This window comes from Saccopteryx bilineata, chromosome 1, assembly GCF_036850765.1.
Source record: "Saccopteryx bilineata isolate mSacBil1 chromosome 1, mSacBil1_pri_phased_curated, whole genome shotgun sequence".
Lineage (NCBI taxonomy): Eukaryota > Metazoa > Chordata > Mammalia > Chiroptera > Emballonuridae > Saccopteryx > Saccopteryx bilineata.
Genome location: NC_089490.1, coordinates 349474873 through 349493226, shown reverse-complemented (window position 1 = coordinate 349493226; position 18354 = coordinate 349474873). Strand labels below are relative to the sequence as shown.

Here is an 18354-nt window from a genome sequence, read left to right as displayed (position 1 = left end):
TTGGGACCTTATGTTCTGCTTATGTATTTAGGAAGAGTTTGTGAGTTGAACTTGTTAGGTCGTTTTAAGATATATAAGAAAGGAATAAGAGCGCCTGTTTCAACTCTAGTTTCTAAGGGTAATGTTTATGATATAACTATGTATGCTTGAGGTTTATTTATTTATTTTCCTTTTGATCTCTATTTATAGGAAGAGCATTAAGAAGTTGGTTTTGAAAAACCTTAACAGTAGCAATCTCTTCTCTCCTGTTAATCGTGATTCAGAAGATCTAGCTTCACCATCTGATTATCCAGAAAATGGAGAGAGGTAAACTGAATTCTGTTTTGGATTGTTTGTTGTTGAGTACCCTATTCTCATTTTGAAAAGATGATGAACTTAAAATTATTTTTTCTATGAAAATTTATAACGCTTGGCAAATACTGTATAAATAAAGTCTTGTAGCAGGTGAACATCTAGTCATGTTTTTGCTTTTGAGTACTGTAGACCTTAAAATTATTGGAGTTCCTCTGATTCAATTCTATGAAACTATTTTTGCATTCACATGTGTCATTTTGAATGAGTTTAGCATATGTTTGATATTTACACTCCCCTTAAAATAAGGGATGTTTTGTTTGTGATAGGTTTTAGAGTGATAGTCATTGTTCCCAAAGAAAAATAAGTATAGAAGTTTATAAAATTTATAAAGGAGAAAGTGGAAGTATACTGCTCACAAAAACTAGGGGATATTTTGTCGCTTCATATTCATTTTAAAATATCCTCTAATTTGGCCCTGGCCAGTTGACTCAGTGGTAGAGCATCGGCCTGGCGTGCAGGAGTCCCAGGTTCGATTCCCAGCCAGGGCACACAGGAGAAGCGCCCATCTGCTTCTCCACCCCTCCCCCTCTCCTTCCTCTCTGTCTCTCTTTTCCCCTCCCGCAGCCGAGGCTCCATTGGAGCAAAAGATGGCCGAGGGATGGCTCTGTGGCCTCTGCCTCAGGCGCTAGAATGGCTCTGGATGCAACAGAGTGACACCCCAGAGGGGCAGAACATCGCCCCCTGGTGGGCATGCTGGGTGGATCCCGGTCGGGCACATGTGGTAGTCTGACTGCCTCCCCGTTTCCAACTTCAGAAAAATACAAAAAAAAATCCCCTAATTTTGTGATCAGTATATATTCACTAATCCTTAATAGTTTGGTTATATTCCTATAGTTTAGAAAGTTGTTTATAAATATATTCTTATATTTGTAGATGTTACGTATGAATGATATATATTTTAACCTGCTTATTTCTATTTATTTTATTATAAATGCCATTTCATATCAGTATGAATACTTCATTTTTAATGACTAGCCATTTGCAAATGTGATTTAATTCAGTCAGTTCTCTATTATAAGACATTTAGATTATTTTATATTCCTGTATTCAGAATAATGACTGAAAAAATTCCTGTGAGTGTATACAGATATATAGATATATTTGCACTCTTTTCTATTTTCTCTTTAGATAAAATTCTAGTTTGATTTTTTTCTCCATTATTTTTGAAAAAACATCTGTTAAAAGCACAGAATCTACAGCCAGATTTCCTTGGTTAAAATTCCAGCTTAAGCACATATAACTTTGTAATCTTGGGCAAGTTTCTCTATTTTCTGTCTTAGTTGTTTTGTTTTGTTTTGTTTTATAAAACAAAATACTATAATTGTAACCTGGGTTAACCGATTACTGTAAATATTAAATGCATTTTTTAAAAATTTATTAATGAATTCTAGAGAGATAGGAAAGCATTCATTTTGTTGTTTCATTGGTTGTGCATTCATTGGCCACTTCCTGTGTGTGCCGTGACCAGAGATGGAACCTGCAACCTTGGTGTTTTGGGACAACCCTCTAACCAGTTGAACTAGCCAGCCAGGGCCTTAAATGAATTTTTAATATGTGGAATTATCTAAACTAGAGCCAGGCACTTACTAAAGGCTCAGTAAGGGTTAGCTGTTGTCATTGTTATTACCAAAAGGGGATAAGATGTTATTTTTATTTTTCCTTTTCAGATTCAGTTTCCTGAGCAAATCTGTTGATGAGACTCATCAGCAAGATGGCGATGATGATTCTCTTGTGTCACGTTTTTATGCTAACCCTATTGCCAAACCCATTCCTCAAACTCCAGAGAGTGCTGGAAATAAACACAACAGCAGCAGCAGTGGGGATGATACCATTGTTACACTGAACATGCGTGCAGCCTTGCGAAATGGGCTGGAGGGAAGCAGTGAAGAGACCTCTTTTCATGAAGAGTCACTGCAGGATGACCGGGAAGAAATAGAAAATAATACTTACCATATTCATCCAGCAGGTCAGGTTTAGATTGGTACATGAGTAACCACTTATCAGTCCTTGAAATTTCTGTTTGTCAGATTTTCAACAGAATGAAAGTTTAGCTAGCTCTCTGAACTTTTAAGTGTTTTTATTTTTGCATTTTAAAGAAGTTACCATATAAACACCTTTCATTTACACTTTGATAGATTCATGAATTCACATACTTTTTTGTACCTTTGAAGTAGTTAAAATTCATGTTATTTAAATTATCCTGGTCCCTGGCCTGTTGGCTCAGCGGTAGAGCAGCATCCTGACTTTTGGAAGTCCCAGGTTGGATTCCAGTTGGGGCACACAGAAACGATCATCTACTTTTCCACCCCTCCCCTTCCTCCCTCTCTCTTTCTCTCTCTCTCTTTCTCTCTCTTTTTCTCTCCTCTCTTTTCCTCCCTTCTAATCTTGTAGCCATTGCTCAAATAGTTCTAGCAAAGTTGGCTCCGGGTGTTGAGGATGGCTCCATGGCCTTGGCCCCAGGTGCTGAAATGGCTCAGTTGCCAAGCAACAGAGCTGCCTTCGAACAGACTAAGCATTTCCTGGTAGGGGCTTGCAGGGTGAAATCCTGTCAGGGCATATGCAGAGGAGTCTGTCTATGCCTCCCCGCCTCTCACTTAAAATAAATAAATAATCCTGGTGTAGTTTAAAGATATCAAATTTTATAGCCAGAGACTACCCCCCTGCCTTTATAAATTTACATAGATTGTTTATTAGTTTTTTAATGAAAACAATAGTGATCATTATTTCTGATTATGGACGATGTTTGAGATTTGAATTAGATTTAAGGTCGGGTATCAAACTCAACTCAGCATGTGGGCCGCAGAGCAAGATCACAGCCGTTCAGTGGGCCGCACTAGGTCTACAAAAGGCAACTGTTACGCAACACTTTTCTCACTGCAGTTGAAAACAAAAAAAAATCAGTACAACAAGCACAATCGTACATGCAGTTTACTCAGTGTCACAAAACGACCAGAAACTGTAGTTCGCATCACAACTGCTGTTAACTAAGCTAATATCTAGCTAGGATGCTAGAGAAATGAAAAATACAAGTAGGCCCCTAGGCTTACTTAATTTTATCCAAAATATTTTGAACTTCGTGGATTAGTCTGCGGGCTGCACAAAGGGCCGCGAGTTTGAGACCCCTGATATAGACCATAATATCTAATATTTATCGGCATTCAAATGGTAGCTGCTGCTATGATCGCTATCTCCCCTCCCAATAATGAACTGATTTTTCCCCCAACTAATTAATGAAACAAATAATATGAACTATAAAATTAGAGTGTCTTGATTATATACTTAAAGGCTGCCCCCTTTTTTTGTTGATATAACATCTTATTTTAGTTTTTTTTTTTTTTTTTTTTTTTTGCACTTTTCTGAAGCTGGAAACAGGGAGAGACAGTCAGACAGACTCCTGCATGCGCCCGACCAGGATCCACCCGGCACGCCCACCATGGGGCGATGCTCTGCCCACCAGGGAGCGATGCTCTGCCCATCCTGGGCGTCGCCATGTCTCGACCAGAGCCACTCTAGTGCCTGAGGCAGAGGCCACAGAGCCATCCCCAGTGCCCTGGCCATCTTTGCTCCAATGGAGCCTTGGCTGCGGGAGGGGAAGAGAGAGACAGAGAGGAAGGCGCGGCGGTGGGGTGGAGAAGCAAATGGGCGCTTCTTCTGTGTGCCCTGGCCGGGAATCGAACCCGGGTCCTTCGCACGCTAGGCCAACGCTCTACCGCTGAGCCAACCGGCCAGGGCCTTGTTTTAGTTTTGATAAATATTATTACCTTTTTCTTATTTAAATTGAGGCAATTTATGTACAGTGAAGTGCACAGATCTTAGATATTCATTTCAGAGGAATTTCCAGAAGTCAATCACAGTCTGATCTTTGTTACATAGATTAATTTTGCCTATTCTTGAACTTCATATAAATGGCATCATATATACATATTCTTTTTTACTCAATTTTTATGAGATTACATCCATGATGTATGTATCAACACTTCATTCTTTTTTATTCTTCAGTAGTATTTCTTTATGTAAATATGCTGTATTTGACTAAACCATTCTCTTTTAGTAAACATTTGGTTGGTTTTACTGTAAAATTTTTCTATATCTAGTTATTTTACTGCCTTTATGATACTGTTCAAAGCACTTAAAAGTGAGCCACCTCTAGTAGTATATCTTCTGGTCACTTGTTTCCCTAAGGAAACAACTTTATACCTTCACATACGTATAGCTACGTTGTATGTGTATATATCTACTTGAGTTACATGATATTACATCTTTCAAATATCTCATCTAGATATTGTTACTCATTTTCTCATTGACCTTGTCTGCCACCAATTTAAGGTTTTATGCCCAAGGACGTTAACAACCCTCTTAACTTTGCCAGTAGAGAAACAGGTTAAGTATACAAATGGGCATTGCTGGAAGCTGGGTTTAATGTGATATTGGTCTTACATTATTTTCTCTGAGAGGACAAGTTAGCTTGACCTCTACTTATAAATGGGACAAGGAATGATTAGAACAAGCATACCAGTGTTCTCTTTTCTTTGAATTCTTCAGAAATTACATAGGTGATACTTTTGAAAAAAATAACACTAATTATATACACCTTTAAGTTTCTATTTATCTTTGAGGCTTCTCATGTAGGATTTTTAATCTTGATTTTAGTTCTATTTAAGAGTATAAATTTGAAAGATAGAAGAGGTTTATGGAAGACAATAGCCTTTAAAATAAAGTACTGAGGGGTTTTAGTTCCACCTATACCACTGAATTATTGTGAGCCAAGGCAGGCTTATTTCATCCTGGATTTTGGTGTTTTCATTTGTAAAATTTTTTTCTTCTTTGTATTTTTCCAAAGCTGGAAACGGGGAGACAGTCAGACAGACTCCTGCATGCACCTGACTGGAATCCACCCGGCATGCCCCCCACGGGGCGATACTCTGCCCATCTGGGGACTGAGGCAGAGGCCATGGAGCCATCCTCAGTGCCCGGGCCAACCTTGCTCCAATGGAGCCCCGGCTAAGGGAGGGGAAGAGAGAGACAGAGAGGAAGGAGAGGGGGAGGGGTGGAGAAGCAGATGGGCGCCTCTCCTGTGTGCCCTGGCCGGGAATTGAACCCGGGACTCCTGCACGCCAGGCTGATGCTCTACCACTGAGCCAACCTGCCAGGACCATTTGTAAAATTTTTTTAAACATGGACTACACAAACCTTTCCTGGAATGTAGTTTTTAGAATGCCTTTCATAGTGTAGTAAAGTAAATAGACTTCATTATTTTGCAAGTTTTCAGAACCTGTATTGTGCAGTTCTGTGCATGTTTCCCAAACTTTCTTGAACATGAAGCTTTTAAAAAACAAAACCAAAACAAACAGTTTTGCTAGGAGTAATGCTGCTTAGAAAAACATTTTGGAAAAATACCTTATTTGTTTATATTTTCTGTAATGATTTAGTTACTCATTGAGGTAATTTTTAAAATTACTCATTTCATAGAATATTTTTGAAAGAAAAGTAAAATATTACTGAAAATTCTTTTACCAAAGGACAGTCACAATTAATATTTTCTGTTACTTTTATCATAGGCATTGTTCTCACTAAGGTCGGTTACTATACTATTCCATCTATGGATGACCTTGCTAAAATTACCAATGAAAAAGGCGAGTGCATCGTCTCCGACTTTACTATTGGTCGTAAAGGTGAGTGTGAGTTTAAAAGTTAGTAGTGTCTATGCCAGAGATCTGCAACTTTTTTTTTTTTTTTTTTTGTAATTAACTAAAAGGAAGCTCTTAGTAGCTGAATATATTTTTTCCTAGATTTGGACCCACCTTGGCCTGAATAGCAGGCAAGTAACGAAACAAGACTAGAGTCTTAATAATATTCTTTGGCAACTGTTTAGCTTATTGTGATTTTCTTTTGTAGATATTTTAAAAGTTTATTTTTTACTGATTTTTTTTTTAAAATGTTTATTTTTTGATTTTACAGAGGATGGTGAGAAGTATCAACTCATAGTTGCATCACATTAGTTGTTCGTTGATTGCTTGTCATATATGCCTTGACCAGGTATTGCTGAATGATTGATGGTTTAAAGTCCAGGGTTTTGAATAGGTGACCTCAGCATTCCAGGTCGACACTATATTTACTATGCCACTACATGCCAGTTTCTTTTTTATTGATTTTAAAGAGAGTAAGGGACAGAACAATCTTTGATCTTTTGGACGATGCTCTAACCAACTGAGCTATTCAGCTAGAGCATACAGTTTTCTGCAATTAAAGAAAATATTATAAGCAACAAGAAATGCTAAGTGAGCCTGTCTATGGTGGCTCAGTGGATAGAGTGTCTTAACTGGAACACTGAGATCACCAATTTGAATCCCTGGGCCTGCCAGATCAAGGCATATACGACAGGCAGTCAGTGAACAACTAAAATAAAGCAACTAGCATGACCAGGCATCGCAGTGGATAGAGTGTTGACCTGGGATGCAGAGGACCCAGGTTCGAAACCCTGAGGTCATCAGCTTAGTGTGGGCTCATTTATCTTTAGTGCGGGGTTGCTGGCTTGGGCCCAAAGATTGCTGGCTTGAGCAAGGGGTCATTGGCTCGGCTGGAGTCCCTTGGTCAGGGCACATATGAGAAAGCAATAAATGAACACCTAAGGTACTACAACAAAGAATTCATGCTTCTCATCTCTCTTCCTGTCTTATCTGTCTTTGTTTGTTCCCCTGCCTCTTTCTCATGCTTACCAAAAAAAGAAGAACAACTATGAGTTGATCTTTCTTATCCTCCCAATGAAAAATCAATAAATAATACCTTTAAAAAGAAATGCTAAGTGAAAAGAAATGAACAGTTGACAAGCTATGGATAATATATAGGTTCAACTTCATAGTACATTTTGAAAATTAATTTTCTTGGTGTAAACTCAGGTATCATATTACAAAAAGAATTTAGGTATTTTTAACTCATACTGCAGACTAGGAGCTAAGCGTTGTTTATATAGCAGCAGTATAGATACTTGGTAAGTGGTATAAGAAGGCTGTTTTGAGGACAGCAGAAATATTGTAAAACTAATGATGTTAAATTAGGTAACATCTAATGATAACAACTAATGATGTTAAATTAGTGTATTTTATGTCATCCATACATATATGTATGTTATTTAATTATTGATTTTAGAGAGAGAGGGACAGAAACATCAATCTATTCCTGTATGTGCCCTGACCAGGAATTGAATGAGCAACCGATGTGTATTAATATGATGCTCTAACCCAGTGGTCAGTAAACTGTGGCTCTTTGGCCCCTTGAGTGTGGCTCTTCCACAAAATATCATGTGCAGGAGCTACCTCGATAAGGAATATACCTACCTATATAGTTTAAGTTTAAAAAATTTGGCTCTCAAAAGAATTTTCAATTGTTATAGTGTTGACATTTGGCTCTGTTGACTAATGAGTTTGCCGACAACTGCTCTAACCAATTGAGCTAACCATCCAAGGACATCCATACATATTATGGATGAAATAATTCATTCACAGTATTGCTGAATGACTGTTTAAAGTGGCTTGCTCCTTCTAATTATTAGCAGTATAATATAGGTATTTACCATTTATACAGAATGAGGTTTTAACTATTTGCTCTGACTTGTAGGTTATGGTTCAATCTATTTTGAAGGAGAGGTGAATTTGACAAATCTAAATTTGGATGATATTGTGCATATCCGAAGGAAAGAAGTTATTGTCTATTTAGATGATAACCACAAACCACCTGTGGGTGAAGGACTAAATAGGTATGAATTTATTTATTTAAAAATAATCAGCTAAATTAGTTTGTTTTTTTAAAAACACAAATGTGTTCATGTTATATACATTTGTCTATAATTTGCTTTTTTGACTTAGTGTACAATGTGTGATTATTGTTTTTCTAATTTAAAAGTTAATAATAAATGCTACACTGTGACTTCTCAATTTCTTTTCCCTAGTATTATCAGGTCCAAATGTTATTTTCTAAAAACATTTTTAATAGTATTTTATTCTTGTCATATTTCTGCTGTGGCCATGCATAAGTTTTTCTGTGTTTCAGTGTGAGATACTAGCTTCTATTATCTCTTAGGTGAAAAGGCCATAGTTAAAATTGTATATTTTCACAACCTACCAAAATTGAATTATAAAAAAATAGAAAATCTGAACAGCCATATAAAATAATAAGGAAATTGAGTCAGTAATCAAAAACCTCCACCTCAAAAACCCAAGACTAGATTACTTTAATGGTGAATTCTACTGAATATTTAAAGAAGAATTAATACCATTTCCTCTCAAACTCTTCCAAAAACTTAGAGAGGAGGCAATACTACTGAACTCATTCTGTGAGACAGTCATTACCCTGATTTCAGTTAGCCAATGACATTGTTACAATACTACAGACTAATGTTTGTGATGAATATTGTTGTAAATATCAACAAAATACTAGCAAACAGAATTCAGCAGTACATTGAAAGGATTACACACCATTACCAAGTGATATTTATTCCTGAAATGCAAGAATGATTCAGCATATGAAACTCAATCAGTGTAATACATCACATTTACAGAATGAAGAAAACCACAGTGTCAACTCCACTGGTTCAGAAAAATCATTTGATAAAAGTTTATATCCTTTCATGATGAAGGCACTCAACAACCTAGTGCTAGAAGGAATCTACTTCAATGTAAGAAATGTCGTATTTGAAAAACCCACAGTGGGCCCTTGCTGGGTGGTTCAGTGGATAGAGTGTTGGCCTGATGTATGGACATCACGGGTTCGATTGTTTTGATCAATGCCCCAGGCTCTGGGAGGGGAAGAGAGAAAAGAGAGAGAGGAGGGAGCGAAGCAGATGGCTGCTTTTTTGTGTGCTCTGACAAACCATGCAAGCATGTCAGCCTCGGGTGCTAAAAATAGCTCAATTGATTGGAGCATTGACTACCAGGTGGATCCTCTCACTTAAAGAAAAGCCCACTCTGAATATCATACTCAATAGTAAAAAACTGAAATTTTTTCTAAGGTCAGAAGCAAGACATGCCTGCTTTTGCTACTTCTGTTTATCATAACACTGGAAATCTGACTAGAGCAGTTAAACAAGAAAAAGAAGTAAAGAGCATCCAAATTGAAATGGGAAACATAAAATTATTTTTGTGTACAGATGATTTGATCTTATATGAAGAAAACCTAAAGATTCACCTAAAAAAACTTATAACTCATAAATTCAGGATACAAAATCAACATACAAAACTTAGTTTCTGTACACTAAAAATTAACCTCAAAAGGAAGTTAAGAAACCACTTCCATTTACAATAACATCATACAGAATAAAACACTTCGGAATGAACCAAGAAGCCAAAAGGCTCGTACACTGAAAGCTACAAAACGTTGCTGAAAGAAATTAAAGAAGACTAATAAATGGAAATAACCCATTTTCACAGAGAGAAAGATTTAAAATTGTTTAGTTCATATACTACCCAAAGCAGTCTACAGATTGAATGAATCCATATCAATATCCCAATGGCATGTTTTACAGAAATAGAAAAATCCATCCTGAAATCACATGCAATCTCAGGGGACCCCGAATAGCCATACTGATCTGGTAAAAGAACAAAACTGGAAGGCTCGTAATTTCTGACTTTAAAACTTGCCACAAAGCTACAGTAATCAAAACATTGTGGTATTGGTATAAAGACAGACAGTATAGACTAATTGAACAGAGTGAGAGCCTAGAAATAAACCCTCACATACATGGATAAATGATTTTTGGCAAGATTGCCAAGAGCATACAATGAGGAGATAATAGTCTCTTCAGGGAACTATTTTAGAAAAACCTGGATATTCACATGAAGAAGAATGAAGTTAAACCATTACATTTTGTTGTACATAAAAATCAACTCAAGACGAATCAAAGACTTAACTGTAAGGCCTAAAATTCTTAAAGTATTTTATTTTCTTTAATTTTTATGGCATTATATTTGACAAGGATTTCCTGGATAGGACACTAAAAGCAAGGCAACAATAGTATGAACCAACAAATTGGTTTACATCAGAATTTAAAACTGTATACATCAAAGAGCACATCAATAGAATGAAAAGGCAGTCTACGGAACGGGAAAAAATATTTTTAAATCATATATGTGATAAGGGGTTAATAATCAGAATATAACAGAAGAACTACAGCTCAACAGCAGAAATTTAAAATGAGACTTGACTACACATTTTCCAGAGATGATGTACAAATGGTGAATATGCCTGTGAAAAGATGCTCAATGTAACTAACAATTAGGGAAATGAAAATCTAAATAACAATGAGCTGTCACACTCATTCGGGTAGTTACTGTTAAAAAAATAGTTTTTGCTAGAGTGTGGATAAATTAGAATCTTTGTCTATTGGTGATGGGAAAGAAAGATGGTTTAGGTCAGAGGTCTCAAACTCAACTCAGCATGTGGGCCGCAGAGCAAGATCACAGCGTTTCAGCGGGCCACACTAGGTCTACAAAAGGCAACTGTTACGCAACACTTTTCTCACTGCAGTTGAAAACAAAAAAAAATCAGTACAGCAAGCACAATCGTACATGCAGTTTACTCAGTGTCACAAAACGACCAGAAACTGTAGTTCGCATCACAACTGCTGTTAACTAAGCTAATACGTAGCTAGGATGCTAGAGAAATGAAAAATACAAGTAGGCCCCTAGGCTTACTTAATTTTATCCAAAATATTTTGAACTTCGTGGATTAGTCTGCGGGCCGCACAAAATTGTTCGGCGGGCCGCGAGTTTGAGACCCCTGGTTTAGGTGTTACAGAAAGGAATATAATTGTTTTTCAAAACATTTAAAATGGTAGAGAAATTCCACTGTAGGTATATATCAAAAAAACTGAAATAGAATCTCAAAGACATGTTTATATACCCGTGTTCATAAGCAGCACTATTCTCAGTAGTCAAGAGGAAGAAGCAACATGTGTCCATTGTTAGATGAATGCATAAACAAAATCCATCTACACACAGTGGAATATTATTCTGCATGAAAAAGAAGGAAATTCTGACACAGGTGACAAAATGGGTGAACCTTGAGAACATGATGCTAAGTGAAATAAGTTTGTCACAAAAAGATAAATACTGTATGATTCCACTTGAGGCATCTAGAGAGTTCAGATTTATAGAAATAGTGAAACGGTGGTTGCCAGTGGCTAAAAATAGGGGACAGTGGAGGTGGTTTCTTAATTGCATTGAAGTTTCAGTATTGCTGGATGAAAAAGTTCTGGAGATTGGTTGCAGAACGATGTGATTATATCTAACACTACTGAATAGTGCAGCTAGAAATGGTTAAAATGGTAAATTTTATGTTATATCTTTTTACCAGAATAAAAATGTTTTTTAAAATCACCTTTTATTGTGTGGTAGTCATTGTTAGGTGCAGGTCATACAGAATAAGTAGGACCCTACTTATGGTTAAGAATACATTAACCACTGTAATAGTCATCTTCACACTCATTATTTATGATTAACTATAATATTCCTCATACTTCATTCTGCATCATTTGTTGTTCATCGTTGGTGTTTGCTATTTTTGCTGTTATTAAGTACAGCAGCACTCTAAGATCTTCACTAGACTTTTTCAAGGATGTCTAACTTAAGTGTTAGTAAAATTAAATTTTACTAACTAGAAATAACTGATGTACCACAGTAATTTGGAATAAATGGAATCTGACCCTTGAGCCAGAGACTGAGCACTTTGATGTTTGGATAATTCCTTGCTCTTAAATGTATCTACTTGAGGAGGCAAGACTCAAGTTTATGAAATACCTTTAGAGTAATTCCTAAGTAACAGAGGTACCTTTATTTGCTATTTCTATAGATGTTAGTTGGCTTTCTAGTCTTAAATATATATGTATGAAACATTGACATTTTACTTGATCGTATGTTACAGGAAGGCTGAAGTTACATTGGATGGAGTTTGGCCAACAGACAAAACATCTCGTTGTTTAATAAAGAGCCCAGATCGACTTGCCGATATCAACTATGAGGGAAGATTAGAAGCAGTTTCAAGGAAACAAGGAGCTCAGTTCAAAGAGTACCGTCCTGAAACAGGTTCTTGGGTGTTTAAGGTATAGTCACTTAACCTAGTTCTTACTAACTGTAGTAAGAGTTAGTATGTTGGAAGAGATCTGCTCATAACTTCTCTTTATTTTCAAATTAAGAAATAGATGTAGACATACATCATGCTTTGTTTCAAATTCACATCTAGTTAAACCCCCCAGGTCAATAAGGAGATTTTATAAATTTTATAGGTCCATGATTCAAATACCCTTCTCTAACCTGTGAGCATTTAGATACACGTCTAAGTTAGGATTCTCATGGCATCATTTAGTGACATTAGGGAGAATTTTTGTCTCTTGATAGATCAGCTCTTCCTAAATTATTACTCTTTTTTTTTTTATATAAAGATTTTGGTGATGAGGAGGTTGACTTCCTTCTTTCCTTGATAGTTTAACCCATGGGTTTCTTTCTCTTCTAGGCCAAATGGATTATTTAACTTCTCAAAGACTCTTGTGGAGAACAACTAGGCAGTGTATAGATGTGAAAATAGTAATGGTTCTTTTGGATTTATTTAGTAATTATATGAGCAACAAGGATATGCATCAAACATCATCTGAATCTTAAAGAAACAATAAAATGTCAAATGACATTTCAATGTGCTTTAAATAAATGGGTTTTTTTGCTGTTGGGTTTTTGTTTTTGTTTTTTTTATCAACAAACAGAGAGACAGATAGGGACAGACAGACAGAAAGGGAGAGAGATGAGAAGCATCAATTCTTCATTGCGGCACCTCAGTTGTTCATTGATTGTTTTCTCATATGTGCCTTGACCAAAGGGGCTACAGCAGAGTAAGTGACCCCTTGCTCAAACCAGATGAGCCCTGTGCTCAAGCTGGCAACCTTTGGGTTTCGAACCTGGGTCTTCTGTGTCCTGATTCGATGCTCTATCCACTGCACCACTGCCTGGTCAGGCTAAATAAATGTTTTGATATCTTTTTTTATAGCTAATTTGCAAGATTGCAAATGCAAATATTGTAAAAGCTGTTCTGAATAATAACAGTAATAAAATTGATTTTGTTGGATTCTTCTGTTCCTTAGGTCTCCCACTTTTCTAAGTATGGTCTTCAAGATTCTGATGAAGAGGAGGAGGAACGGCTATCCAAAACTAATACAAAGAAGTTAAAGACTGCCGCTTTACCTCCTGCAGGCCAGGACACACCATTTCAGATGGCTCTTAATGGCAAGCCAGCACCTACACCCCAGGTAGAGAAAGGACAGTGAATTTGAATGGATCCGTGATACAGAAGTTAAAAGCAAGTCATTCAGCTAGTACAAAGTTGTTATGACCCCCCCCCCCTGGAACTTTTGAAGAGTACATATTTATTGGCAATCACATTGAGACAAGGGCAAGGGAGGCCTGAGATAGTACTGGCATTTGTTTTTTTCTTAAGAGATTTAAAGAATTCTCTTGCTGTTTGGATCATTCCTTCTATAGATTGTCTTTCTTAAACACCTCCCTGTCATTTGGACTTCCTGCATTCTCTACTTATTGATAAATTTAAGGATAGCCTTTTGCTTTTGTTGGTTGATGCAAAGTAAATCCTACTTTTGTTGACTACTGACTTGCAGGTTTGTTTTTTAAAAGTTCTGTTAGCTTTCTGCAAGGGTTTTTAACTCCATTTTCTCAAGCTGTTTGTTTATACTTCAGGTTACCTCTTAATATTTGTATTTTAACAATATATAATCTTTATGAAAATAAAGTTTTAAGAATACAACTGAATTATTTGGCTTGGGGAGATTAGGGGCTTCATTGTTTATTGCTATTACTTGTAACATACTCTTTCAGCATTGTTGAATCAGCATAAAGCTTTGTCTTTGTAAGGAAAGGTTTATAATTTAAATATCAGATATTTTCTTTACCAACTCGTGAAAGTTTTACTTTCATTTGAATCTTGTTTATATTCAGTCAGATTCCAAAAACTTTCTTTGCTGCCATACTCCCTCAAAGAAGAGAACTTGATATAGAATTCCTTTGTAAAGAATCTCTACCTCTCAGCTGCTAAAAGCAAACTTTTGGAATTTTCATTGCTACAGTTCTTATAGCTGCTGATTTGTGCAATTTTTATGATTTATTAAATAACTTCTTGGGGAGGTATTTTCTGGAGATTGTGTACATGTTTGCATATACAGAGTGAGGGGGAGGGTATGATAAATGTGGGAAATGAGCAATATATTAACTTTGATGTTTAAATCTTTGTAAAATTTAGAAATCATTTCTGAACTAACAAAATGCTATAAATGGACTTTGTTATCCAGTTGTCCATGTTCATTTTGTCTGAATTATACTGTTATAATTCCTTTTATTCCAAATGTTTTTTGATCTTAACATTATTTCTTAGGGTAAGAGTCTTATTTTCTGCCAATAAATGTAAAATGGAGAGTCCTAAAAACATAGCTGGGGGGAAATGCTTCATCTGTGTACAGATGAAAGTTTACAAAATTTGACTACCAGTAGTTTTTAGGCTCCTTAATTTCCAGAATACAAATAGTAACAGATAATTATAAATTAAAGCGAGAGCTCCTTGACAGATTGAGCACCAAAAAATTTCAGAACAAGGTTCTAGGACAAAGAGGTGATACGGATCAATGTGGGCAAAGAGAATATAGTGAATGGGGGTCGTTTTTCAAATATTTTCTTTGATTGAGGAAGTGGGTGGCCTTTGACCTTTTGGATAAGGAAAGTTGAAATGGGTAGAGTTGTTTAGATATTCAGGCTAATACGTTATAACTGTAACTTGGGATTCTAGAGCAGTGATTTTCAACTGGTATACCATTAAAATTTTTTAAACTTGTACTACCTGACTTTTTAGTCAGTAGCACTGGCCTCTTTTCCCTTAGATTGTCTAATTTAAACCAACACAGAAGACATCTGGTATGAATAAATCAAAGTTATACCTATTATTTTTTTCAGATCAGCAAAAACTGTACACTTTTTTTGGTGTGTGCAGAATTTTAGTAATTAGTTTATGTCTGCCATCATAGGAAAAAGGTTGAAAATCACTGTTCTTTAGAACTACTTCTTTATATTGCCCAGTGCTACAGTTTTTAGTGCCAAAGACCTACATTTTACTTGGCATGAGAATGCTTAGGCCATTTGAATGAACCAATCGGGATTAAACGGCTGAGTCTTCTCATTGCAACATCAAGAGGGCTATATTCACACTGTCACTTGGCCCCCTTGGAAAGGTTGATTTCCATGATACAGTGCTCTTTTAGTCTGCTGTAGTATTTGTGTGTGTGTGTGTGTTTTGTAGAGGGGTGGGGAGGGAGAAGTATCAACACATAGTTGCTTCACTTTAGTTATTCATTGCTTGCTTGTTGCTTGTGGTATGTGCCTTGACCAGGCAAGTCCAGGGTTTCAAACTAGCGACCTCAGTGTTCAGGTCGATGTTATATCCACTGTGCCCCTGGTCGGCAAACTGCGATTCACAAGCCACATGCGGCTCTTTGGCCCCGTGAGTATGGCTCTTCCACAAAATACCATGTGCGGGCACTACCTCAATAAGGAATATACCTACCTATATAGTTTAAGTTTAAAAAATTTGGCTCTTAAAAGAAATTTCAATCATTGTACTGTTGATATTTGGCTCTGTTGACTAATGAGTTTGCTGACCACTGCACTGTGTCACCACAAGCCAGCTTTGTAGTTCATTCTTAAACCTTATTTTGCTCTTACAAAACAAGTGAATCTATGAAATCAGAAAACATAAAGGTGCTCTGGTTAGATCGTTTAGTTGGTTGGAGTGTCATCCCAGAGCACGCAGGTTGCCGGTAAGGGCACATAAAGAAACTACTTAATGTTCTTGTCTCTCCTGCATCGCTTTAAAAAAAGAAAAGAAACATAAAGGTCAGTAAAATTTCATATAATCGTCTCTTCTATGCCTTCTAAGTTAGGGAAAATTTTAGCAGAAAAACTTTCACACAGATGAATTTGGGCAGTTGCCAAAACATTTGGTAATTAGAACATTAGTTCTAGAATATTGATCCGAGATCCAGTTTTTAACTGATTTCATCAGTACCGTCAAATACATTTAAAATATTTTTAATGAAAAAGGTGGTTGGGATTTAGAAGAAAATTCCATTTCATCCATGTATACTTTTGAAAAATAAAATGACCGCTATCTAAATTTATCCAGTAAATCACTATATTTTTAATAATATATTTTACATTTTTATATACTACATATATAAAATAATTCTACAGCGACAGACCTGTTTGCTTCTACTATAATGCTACTGTGTTCTGTACCTCCTGCAGTAATATCCCTTATTATATATGTAGAAATAAGCACACTTAATTTGATGGGCCCCTGAAACCCTGTCATGGAATTTCTCTTGAGAACACATAATATTGACAGGGTTGATTATCTAACAAAATGAATATAGAATAGTCTTTGCAGTTACGAAGCAAGTTGTTCTGGATGCAGGCAATGGTGGTAGTTGTACTGGATTAAACTAGTTGGAAGAGAGAGGACAGTTTAGATTATTTACATACCTGTTTGATCATGGACTAGTTATTTACCCTTTTTTGAAATAGGATGTCTTGATTTTTACTGTATGTACTTGAATTACTTTACCTACTGGATTAAGAGATCCAGTCTTTAAGGTATTGGCAGCTTTATTTTTATGAGAAAGATTATTTTGAGTTGGAAAGTGAAGGTTTCTCAAAATCATTAGAAGTTTTAATTATGAAATCTCACCCTCCTGTATACCTAAATAGACATTTTATCGGTGTAATTAACATTTGTAACATACTGTGCTGGTATTTAGACATAAATAACTTAACCAACTTTAAAAAGATTACAGTGTGTGAAAGAGAGTTAAAATGATAATTCTGTTGGCCCTGGCTGGGTGGTTCAGTGGGTAGAGTGTTGTCCCAGCATGCCAGGGTTGCAGGTTTGATCCCTAGTCTGGGCACATAGGTGAAGCAATTAATGAGTGCATAACTAAAAAACAGCTAAGTGGAACAACAAGTTGATGCTTATGTCTCTGTTACCCTCTCTCTCATAAATAAAAGGAAAAATTTTTTAAATGAAATGATACTCTGGCTGCCTCTCCTAGCACATGCCTTTCTTTTCCACAGACCTCTCAAGGGTTTTCTTTTTTCTCAATTCTTCAAGCCATCATTCAGGACTGGTTTTGAAGAAGTACCCAATATTTCAAGATTTCTTTGATAAGCACACAGTTATATTTTGTGGGAGTTTATTGCAATTATTTAGATACATGTTGACAAAATTCACGCATAAGGGCTTCTAGGAACTTATCAAGTCCTCATGGTTTCATAATAATTCACTTCCTTTGTGTCCAATTATTTAGATATCTCATACCTTTGAAGTGTAGGCATAAGAATGGAGCAAATTTATCTTTGATCCTTAGCATTCTTCTTTTTTTTTTTAGTGAGAGGAAGGAAGATAGACTCCCACATGTGCCCCAACCAAGATCTAACCGGCAGCCCCCATCTGGAGCTGATGCTTGAATCAACTGAGCTATTTTTAGTGCCTGATGCTGAAGTGCTCGGACCTACTGAGCTATTCTCAGCACCCTGGGCCAATGTGCAAAAGAGTCAAGCCACTGGCTACAGAAGGGAAGAGAGAAGAGGGGCAGTATGGGAGGAGAAGCAGATGGTCACTTCTCTTGTGTGCCCTGACCAGAATGAAACTCGATACATTCATATACCAGGGCCGATGCTCTATCCACTGAGCTAACTGGCCAGGCTCTTTAGCATTCTTCTTAAAGATATGCTGGTTCCTTAGGTCTCTAATCTAATTATTTGATGATAGCTTTTTTATTTGTCTAAAAATGTTCTAGGTGACCATCTCTCTCTTTCTTTTTTTTTTTTACAGGGACAGAGAGAGAGAGGGATAGACAGGGACAGACAGACAGGAATGGAGAGAGATGAGAAGCATCAATCATCAGTT

The 18354-nt window shown here is 36.5% G+C and overlaps 1 protein-coding gene across 5 annotated transcripts in view; it reads left to right on the top strand.

The window, feature by feature from the left end:
* Positions 1 to 18354, top strand: part of NUP98 (nucleoporin 98 and 96 precursor) — a 135742-nt gene that overhangs the window by 82137 nt on the left and 35251 nt on the right. For all 5 annotated transcript variants that reach the window (XM_066250721.1, XM_066250728.1, XM_066250719.1 and 2 more), the window contains 6 exons: positions 190 to 306; positions 2022 to 2320; positions 5913 to 6026; positions 7969 to 8107; positions 12268 to 12445; positions 13475 to 13639. In XM_066250721.1, the coding sequence (XP_066106818.1) occupies positions 190 to 306; positions 2022 to 2320; positions 5913 to 6026; positions 7969 to 8107; positions 12268 to 12445; positions 13475 to 13639 (1012 nt within the window). The remainder of the gene's footprint in view (positions 1 to 189; positions 307 to 2021; positions 2321 to 5912; positions 6027 to 7968; positions 8108 to 12267; positions 12446 to 13474; positions 13640 to 18354) is intronic.